The sequence below is a fragment of the Gymnoscopelus microlampas genome (genome assembly GCF_963454915.1).
Source record: "Gymnoscopelus microlampas genome assembly, chromosome: 14".
NCBI lineage: Eukaryota > Metazoa > Chordata > Actinopteri > Myctophiformes > Myctophidae > Gymnoscopelus > Gymnoscopelus microlampas.
The window spans coordinates 44,359,042-44,369,480 of NC_139951.1; the positions used below are offsets into that span (position 1 = coordinate 44,359,042).

At 41.6% G+C, this 10,439-nt stretch overlaps 1 protein-coding gene across 1 annotated transcript; it reads left to right on the plus strand.

Annotated features, from left to right (window-relative positions):
- The first annotated feature begins 449 nt into the window (after positions 1–449).
- On the plus strand, positions 450–9,834 carry LOC311061039 (uncharacterized protein). The gene is made up of 11 exons (XM_084079519.1): positions 450–559; positions 1,782–1,855; positions 2,643–5,553; positions 5,839–6,006; positions 6,335–6,477; positions 6,757–6,841; positions 7,101–7,293; positions 8,201–8,391; positions 8,500–8,641; positions 8,949–9,076; positions 9,429–9,834. The coding sequence occupies exons 4-11, from the start codon at positions 5,908–5,910 to the stop codon at positions 9,747–9,749; spliced, it is 1,302 nt and encodes a 433-aa protein (XP_083935645.1). The 5' UTR covers positions 450–559; positions 1,782–1,855; positions 2,643–5,553; positions 5,839–5,907; the 3' UTR covers positions 9,750–9,834.
- Positions 9,835–10,439: the final 605 nt, after the last annotated feature.

The window sequence follows — 10,439 nt, forward strand, 5'->3', positions numbered from 1 at the left end:
TAAATGTAACTGTGTTATTTTACATTCTTTTGCCTAATAAAAAATTAAATCAATCAATCAATCAATCAATCAGTATCACCACTTTACTGTAGTATCACCATTTTAGGAGAAATAAATTAATGTCCTGTGAGTGAAGTGGATATATGAGAATAATATAAATTAATAGTGCAGCAATTAAATTCAATAATATAATCAATCCAGGAATGTTCTCTTCTCTTTTAATCTGTGTTGATCGCGTCGTCCGTTTTCATTCATTATGACCCAGTGTGGTCCGGTTTAGAGCCCGCCCTTCATATCCGGTTATTTTCACATGCATACACACAGACGCACCGTTTCCGTTTCCTCTTAGTACTCAGAACGGATCTTAGCAAATCTGCAAAGCCAATAGATTCCAGTCTAGCCTGTTATAGACACGCCCCCCCCCCCACCCTTCCCCCACTCAAACAACAGCGCGAGCATCGGTGGACAAACTTTTTACTCGGTGAGACAACAAGAAGAAAACCACGAAAAGCATAAACTGTTCCTCCTTGTTTTACTCTGCACGTGCATTACATTCAAGGTAAGATTATTTTGTTTGAGAAGTTTGTTTGTATAACATCAGACTTTTGCACAGTATTAACGTCTCAAGTTTTCTTTCATTCTGTACCCATGCCCTCGTCGCCATTTTGGCTCAGTTTGATAAACATCATATGGGATCACATGTTTAGCACTTTGCCTTAAGTGCAATTGGCTTATTGCTATAATATGTAACTTCTATTATAAATATATCCTGTTACCATTCAAGCATGCACACGTTTTAGTCTGCTGAAAGTGACGAACCAGACCATGGTGGCAACATAGCAGGTAGCTGGCTACAACATGGGCCTACTGTAGGTGCTACACGGCTAACTGGTTTGCAGTTTGTAATGAGGCCAGATTAACTGGAGACCGATAGCTGCGTCATCTATCTGTGTCTGATATCTTTATGGATCAAACACACACACACACACACACACACACCACACCACACCACACCACACCACACCACACCACACCACACCACACACACACACACAGGTTGCTGTCCTGCAGCTACATAACTAACTAGCTGGCTACATGCTGTAGTTTTCTGGCTACTAGCCATGTTGTGACCAGTGGTGTGAAGTACATTTACTCAAGCACTGTACTTAAGTACACTAGATTGTTGCTTTAATGGAGTGTTTCCAATTTCCATATTGTTCACTTCTACTCCACTACATCTCAGATGCAGATAATGTACTTTTAATCCACTATTATTAGAAAACGTAGTCACTAGTTACTTTGTAGATTTTTATTATTGTTACAAAATATGTATTAACCACTTCAGCCCTATGCATACTTAAGCTATTATAAAATAGCTGATCTACAAAGCGGCGCATTGTGAGCTTGTAGATCTGCTATTTTCTGGATGGAAATCATTTGGAAATGTGTGAAATGGGACATTCTGTCTGCTAAATTAGTACTGTTACTTTGAGTATTTATATGTTAATGTGAATACTGTTGTACTTTTATCAGTACACTTTGAATACCAGACTTTTCAGTATTTCTACATTATAGTATTGGTACTTTTACTTAAGTATAAATTGTGAGTACTTTTTCCACCGTTGGTTGTGACTAGCCACAGTATTTGAGTCACACCAAAGTGAACAAATCCAACACAATTTGTTAAAAACATTCACTGTGTTAGTTATATGTAATATAAAAGCCATGCTAATGGCAATCTAAGTTTTGATCGATACACATTGCTTTATGTTTTGTTTCAGGTCATTAATGGACCAGTTTGTTGCTGATAAACTAATTGCTTGGCAGCTGCCAGAGCTCATTGATCATTTTAAAGGTGAGCATTTTTACCTACCTTGACCATGCCATCCAAAATATGTCCATGCCTATAAGCATTTGTGTTTAGTACGTTTTCAGTTTTATATCTGAATAGCTTATAATTGTGCCTTATCCTTAAATCCTTGAATAATTGTCATAATATTTTCTGGAACCGAGTCAAACTAAATGTAATGCCTCAACTCATAGAATAGGCTCTATCCACAGCAGCCAAATTGGAAAGAAATTGGGCTTCTTCCTTACTTCCTTCACATGTGTTAGTGATACTAATGAAGGCTCTGTTCCATAATGGTCAAACATGCTGATATTGTGCATGTTGACTGGAAACACTCTGCTACACCATTGGGTCTCAAAGTATGGTACAGGGACCTTCATGGTTCTTTCATAGGGTTCCTTTAATGGCCCCTAATGGATGTGTAACTGTTGTAATGGGTGTGTCACTTGAGCGTACAATCTAGTTCCATTTGTACACACAGAGTTATTGGTGTCCTTGAAATTCAAAAGTTTGAGAACCACTGTGCTACACTAAATGGAACAGAGCCTTCATCAGTACCATTGGTAAATAGGGCCAAGTTTCAAAAATGGCCAGAACATCCCTTAAAAGCGATTCATTGCTGGTGTAATAATTGTAGATAATTTGGGTCAGTGATGCACAATTGTATCGCCTTATTTTGTACAATACTCATTTAACAATTAGACATTGTATGCTGCCACTGAATGGCAAGTGTTTGAAATGTTATTACTGTAAAAATAGTAAGATCTGTTTTTTCTGTCTTTATGTCTTTCAGATCAAGATATTGATGAAGAGGCCTTTCTACTGCTGGATGCAGAAACGATCCAGAGCCTGATCCCCAAAGTTGGCCCAAGGGTCAAATTTTCTAGGTTTTTTAGAGAACTTGTAAGTAGTTATCACTATTAGAGCTCTAATTTTCGTCAACATCCTCAAGGCAGATGGCGTATGTATGCTTTAAATGCAAAAGGCTAATTCCTGGTGATGTCAAGTGTCTCTTTTCACATTTACGCACAGCACACAATATAAATAGTTCATCCACATATTTTCAATGTTGTGAAAGCGGTTGTAGCAGAACATTTTCATTCATTAGATCATACAGAAGGCACTTACGAAATGAACATGAAGAGAACCAGGCCCTGGCCCAACCAGCTAATGTACCAAATCAGGCTGCTAACATTTTCAATGCTGAAGAGCTAGTACAGCAAGTTGAAGGTGAACAAGAAGTGGAAGATGATGATGATGACTGGGACGAACTAGAGCAAGAGGGAATCACAGACAGAGTAGCCCATTTTATAGCTCATCTTAGATCTAAATCTTCCCAGACATTTTCAAATATCAACTTTGTGGTTCAGCAAACCTCAAGTCTAATTGGAGATTTAGTGGGTAGATTACAAACAAAGACTATGTCGCTGTTTAGTCAGTTTGGGCATGATCAAAGCCCACAGGTAGAGGAGCTCAGGCAAGAGTTTTTAGATGCAGCTGAGCCTTTCAAGGGACTGGAGACAGACTACAAACAGATGAAGTATTTCACTAACTCGGGGAACTTCATTCAGCCAATTGAGGAGGTTTTTCCAGGCAGCCTTACCTTTGTACAGCAGAGGGACTCTGCCACTGGCAATGTTAGACAAGTTGCTGTGACTGATGCTTACCAGCGTATTCCACTCAAGCAACTTCTGGTCAAGATACTGGAACTTCCTGGTATTTTACAGGCCATGATGGAATGGCAACAGAAAGAAAGTGATGCTCTTCAGGATATATTTGATGGAGAGTTTTGTAAAACTCATCCACTCTTTTTGAAAGAGGTGTCTATCCCGTTGGTGTTATATAATGACGATTGTGAAACTGTCAACCCCCTTGGGTCAAAGACAGGGGTTCACAAGTTAGGATTGATATATTTTATCTTGAAGAGTTTGCCACCAGACCTCCTGTCCAATTTGCAGTCACACTTCCTGTTAGCTGTGTATAAGTCTGATGATGCAAAGACCTATGGCATTGATACAGTGTTGCGCCCTATTGTGGAAGAACTAAAGTGTCTTGAGAAGGATGGCATCACTGTTAACACTCGTAACTTTCAAGGTGTTGTGAAATTCTCAGTTGTCCAGGTGGTGGGAGATAATTTGGGCTTGAATGCTATTCTTGGCTACATTGAGAGTTTCACAGGAAACCATATGTGTCGGTTGTGCAGAGTACATCGAGATGTCATGCGGGGGCAGACACGGGAAGATCCTACGCTGTTCCGTGATGTTAATACTCACAAAGCAGATTTGCAGAGAAAAGACTCCTCTCAGACAGGCATTCATAGAGACAGTGCCCTGAACAGCCTGTCTTTCTATCACGTGACAGACAATATAGCACTAGACATAATGCATGACATCTTGGAAGGGATAGGGCCAATAGAATTTAAGCTTGTGTTGAATTCACTCATTCAGCAAAAGCATATCTCACTAGATATGCTAAACTTCCGTATCACAAGCTTTGATTATGGCTTTTGTGATATGGGAAACAAGCCCTCCGTAATAAGTAAGGGTGATCTGAAGAACCCTGACACCTCCCTGCGGCAGTCTGCAGCTCAGACCTGGTGCCTACTGAGGTTACTTCCAATAATGATAGGTGACCTGATCCCTACAGACAACAAGGAATGGGAACTTCTCCTACTGTTATTAAAGTGCATGGAGATAATCTTCTCTCCATCTGTTACTACTGGTGCAACACGGTACCTGAGTGAAATCATTGAAGAGCATCACTGTCTTTTCCTGGAGCTCTTTCCTCTGTATAATTTGCGTCCAAAACACCATTTCATGCTCCATTATCCAAGAGCAATTCGAACACTCGGACCATTGATACATTTGTGGGTAATGCGCTTTGAGGCAAAACATGGTTTCTTTAAACAAGTCAGTCATGTCACTTGCAACTTCCGCAACATTTGCAAAACCATGGCATATAGACACCAGATAATGCAATGCTACAGTTTCATGTATGGGTCTGTGTTAAGCCACAACACAGAAATTGGTCCAGGGTACACTACCTTTCTGGCCAATCTTGATGGCTATAAAGAGATCCAAAGTGGTCTGACAGGAATTCCCCTTTTCACTGAACTGTATGTACCGGCCAGGGTCACAGTTAAGGGTACTACATATAGACCAGGCATGACAGTGTTTATGTCGTATGACCACGATGGAGAGCCTCAATTTGGGCTTATAAAAGCCATTTTGGTTCTGGAGCAAACAGGCGCTTCAACAATAAAGCTAGTTGTGCAGAGGTGGGAAACGACAGGGTTTGAGAAGCATTTGTTTGCTTACAGTGTGAGCCATACCAAAGTTTTGTTGGCTATTGATGTGAACGAGCTGCTTGATCATCACCCACTACATGCAATCCAGTCATTCAGAGACGATGATGCAATCCAGTCATACAGAGATGATGACACTTTGTACATCTCTCTGCGCTATAGACTTTTTTAGACTGCAGTTAGGCATCTGAACTGCCACTGCCACTTGTAAATATATGTATATATAGTCACTGCCTTTAACTAGAAACTCTAGTACATTTGAACACTCTGAACATACTCTGCTACAATGCAAGAGGATCAGGGCACTGGATCAGTATCATCAGTCATTCTTTGATTGAGATACATTTTTGGACTGGAATGGGAAACTACTTGGACTACTGAGATGAGATAAATTGGTGCTGTAAGTAAAAGTTTTGTTTTTATTTTCAATGTTTTAAAACTAATGTTTTCTCCATACATGGGCAAAAAACAGGTTTTGTCCTTAGGTGCCAGCCAGAAAAGGCTGACACGTCATGTGAAGTCCGGCTTAGCCTGGGTCTGGCTGAACCAGGTCTCCTGGTCTTGTTTAATAAGTGGAAAACAACACTTCTGATAATGCACATATTTCTGTCCGTACACAAGTAACAAAATCCTTGAACCTCATATTTCTCTGTAAGCTCAATATGACAACTTTTCTTTGCTACAGAAGGCTTCAAATGTTCTGCCACCTACGGAGCCACCTGCAACAAGCCATGATGTCTCCACAATATCCCCCATGGAGGAATCAGGAGCAGCATCTGGATCTACCATATTCCCCATGGAGGAACCGAGAGCAGCAGATCATGTGTTGGTCCTACAACCGGTTCCAGTATTTGTAAGTTCTTTTTTATTTATTTTTTAAACCTAAGCACTTAAACTAGCCGATGTTTCAGGGGAAATTAAGTCTGGGACTCTGTATGCAGAAGATGGATGGATGGATGGAAGCATTTTGACCCAGTACACATCTTAGAACTTCAATACTACTTAAACTAACTGGTCTATACTCTTGTCAGTACTTGTTCCTTTTTTATTTTGCTAATATTTGACTATGGAAATCTTTTTGGATATCACATGTTCACCTTGATTTGTGATATGTCCAACATCTGTATGCCAGAGTTAAATTGGTTTATACATCCTTAACAGCTATTGTCATTTTTTCCCAGGATATCCGACAGGCTCTTTCGGCCGTTCCCAGTGGTGTGGACATTTTGAAGAGCTTGGACGAAACAGGTGTCCTTTCCAGAAAACAGAGAATTACCCTTGTGCAAATATTGGTGTCATTCCTGATGGAAAAGTTTGGAGAGAGGTAAGTCAAGTCTAGAGTTGATCAGGAAGCATAACATAAACAGAGTTAAACCAGAGTGTTTTGTGTTCAGGTTCCCTGTTGATGCTTACAAAAGTATTCAAAGTCTCAGATATTGTATAAATATCTTAATGTGTCTAGAATTGTTCAAGTGTTGGCTGTGTACTGATGTGTTTCACTTGGTTGTTTATTTACTGAACTTTCCATCTACAAGTCATTATATTTGTGCTTTAAACATGTTCAGATACCAGGAATGGTGACATGTGCGTTCTATGTTTACAGGCCGACCATGAACATAAAAGAGGCCCTGGCACAATCCTTGGTGCAGACGTTCCCATCACTGCATGACGGATCAAACACTGGTTATGTGAGTTTTCTTCCCCCAGCCTAGTTAATAGAGAAATGGATGCTGATGCAAAATATGCATTTTCTGATCAAAAGCAATATTGTCATTTTGAAATGAAGGGGTCATTCTTCTCACACACGTCAGCATACAGGACACCCGGTGTGAGTAGGTGTGCTGGGGCAGAGAGACTGTGCCTTTCTGATCCAGGGGGAGAGGGAATTGAAACATAACATTGCAAAGGGTGAAAAAGAGTTCTGCCTTGTCTTATATTTTTTTCCAGGAAATATACTTAACCAAAAGCCGGAAGGGGATGAAGAATGGGAAAGCTTGCCACTATCCAGCTACTGGATTCATCGAAGACAGGCTGAGGAATGTCCGGAAGAGGCGGCAGCCTGGCTCCAGTCAGCCATTACCTGGGTCCAGTCAGCAAATGATGCCCGAAGCCAACAAGCCACACCGGGGATACATACCAGGTAATACAACTGGGGTGGTTGAATTCTGTCTCCCTGCTCTTCTATTGAGACAAATGGCACAAATTTTGATCTTATTGCGACCGTAGGTCGCACTTACTACAGAAAGCTGCTCCAGGTGTCCGTCCGTCACTCCGTCATACTTTTGCCCTGCTCATATCTCCGCACCCATTGCCCCGATCCATGCCACATTTTGCACACACACTCCTTACCTGCCAAACTACACCCTCCAAGGACCCCCGGAGCTCCAGGGACCCCCAGCTGCCTCGGGGACCCCCAAGTGTAAAAAATGAGCACATGTGGACAAATTACCAAATGACCACCCCAACGGGGCTGCTCACGGGGCATTCCCGGGGACCACCCACTCCTGGTGCTCCAGAACGGATGCAAAAGTGGTGGCGCCCCCAGTGGAGGACCCCCTGCCACTGCAGCTCACATAAAATGCCGTAACTCGGGGGCTTGCCCCCCACAAACAATCCCTCCTTTCCCCTATAAACACACTCTCTCTCCCACACCACACACACACACACCAACAGCTCTTGCCTGCACACCTTTGCTTTTGGTCTGCCATACGACTGCTGAAACCTTCCCGCAGCTTTTCTTTCTTTCAGGACTTCAGACAAACATTCCTGGTAAGACACTGCCGAACGCCACCATGTCACAGCTAACCCCACATTTAGACCACCAAACAAAACTATCCATTGCCCACACAACTAGGAACCAATCGCCGTTACAGCCCTCTTCTGTATACATGTGACCTACGGTCGCTTATCTCCCGATTAGGGAGTCTTACTGGTCTCATTGTTGAAAAATGTGCAGATACTACTACTGTAGTTTAACTGGGGAAAGTCTTGTAAAGGAAGAAAACCCATTATTGTTGTCTTACAATATGTTTTGTATTTTGCTATAGACTCTACCATACCAGAGGAAAGGTCTCAGCAGCAAAGGGAGTGGCTGAAGCACAACATGGAGCCCTTCTCCCAGGTTAAAGACTACATGCGTGACACAGTCCTCTACAGGGCAAACTGGATCCGGGAGAACCACTCCCAAAGTCCACAAAGTGTCCTAATGGAGTACCCTCGCCTCGCCAGTCCAGGCATGGTATGGATGTACTGGAACATATTGCATACACTGAAAATACATGATATACGTCTGCTATTAAAATAGCAGCTGTCACATTGTTTGAAAAAGATTTTTCCTGTTTTTTAGATCGCGCAGGACTTCTTGGTGCTGCATGGGGAGGCTGCACCCAAGCTGTTCGAGTCATGGGTGACCGACTACACAGAGAAGGTCCTTTACCTGGCGAAGCGAGATGGGAAACTGCCATTTTCAATTGATGACATGACACTGGGTAAGTTGGTTTTCTTTTTTTGTTGTATAGCAAGGATCCTGTGATTCCTTTTCTTTTGAGTTAGAAAATAGGAGATGTTTTTTTTTCCAATGCTCGAAAATGTGAGTTATGAGTTTGTAGATATTGCCAATTTCAGTTGATTATTTGTGATAATAGTCTAGTATTTTGTCAATCTCTTTTTCCACAGTGATTGTAATTTTTGTTTTTTGAGGTATTGAAAATGTCTTAAAATGAATTGCATTTGTATTTTAACCAAATTAAGTGCCAGCCACACCAATCTGATCTACTTTATATTGTTGACATACAGATGCCAAAGGGGAACTGGCCCTCAGGCTGCTAACCCGGCTGATGCCACAGACAGTATACAGGGTCAATAAGAAGACTGTCCGGCACTCCGCTGAAGAGTCCCGGTTGGCCTTCATTGACCTCAAGCCTGTACGTACAATTTCACATTCTTTTTTTATTTTTAATGCCTTTATTGAGGACTGTAGGTTGACAGGAAATGGGGAGAGAGAGGGAGTGACATGCAGCAAAGGCCATCGGGATCGGGACTCGAACCCGCAACGTGCTGTCAGGCTACTTTTAAGCCTAGGTGCCCGGACCGCTACGCCCGATTTCACATTCTTGTTGATGTACTTTATTTTTTTAGATGCTGGTTCTTAAACTAGATTTCATATGGCTTCCTTGTATATTTGGTATATCAATATTACCCCAAACTGGTAATCTGTTGATTTGGTTTTAACTCAACATTCACATTTATTTCTCTCTTTCTTTGTGCCTGTCTTAGGTTGGGACAAATATGGTGGAGTACATCCAGCAGTCTGAAGCAAAGAAAACGAAGACCTACCCCTCTGTCCTGGTGCTGGGAGAACCTCAAAGATGCTGCTCGCAGGCGTTTGTTGTATTTGCAGGTCAGGCATTCCCTGAAAGCACACTCCTTGGGGCGGTTGATGTTTGTTTCAAGTCCTTCTATGTGTTTGACATCGACTACCCCAAGGAGTGTGCCAATGCATGGGAGTTCATCCAACAGGTGGTCTACGGTATTGAAGGAACAGAGACCAGGCAGGTCCAGTTCTTCAAGACGGCAATAGCCAATATACTTGAATAATGAATGACAGAATGTTTTAGAAACATACGTAGCCTATACGTTTCCCATGTTGACGTTGAGTTACGAGAAGACGTGGCATCTTTAAAATGTGTTACTAAATTTGGCTGTGTATGAGGTGAAGTAATTGGCAAGCGTCCATTGTAGGCTGTGTCATATGCACGTACATCTAATAACTAGACCTAATACCCCTCCAACCTAAACAGGGGTCACTGTGTATCTGGGCCATCGAAACAAACGTGCGTAAAGGGGCCTTTACGCACGTGATCCTCACATCTTTTAAAATACATAGTTTTTCAGTCAGACACACAAAACTCAATGTTGAGCCCTATAATAATAATAATGTCCTAAATGTGTGTGTTTTGGGAATGGAATTTTAACAATGTAGCCTCAAAATCCTCTTTTGTACCGCAGCCTTTAGTCCTTAAAGAGACATTTGTCTCCTATGGGAGACAAATGAAGAGAACCTTCCCCTTGATAGGTCTAATTTTCGCACCAGGGTTTTTTCAAATATTCTAAAGATTCACAGTAAAAATCCTCAGTGTTCATTTATCCATGTGTAACTCTGAGAATGTACAAATGTAATACACTCTCAGAGTTAAAATAGCATCACTGAGGATTTGAATGTGAAACCTATTTGGTGTGCTTTATGACGTACATTTTGGGAACTATTTAACCTTGTTCCCTGTTTTA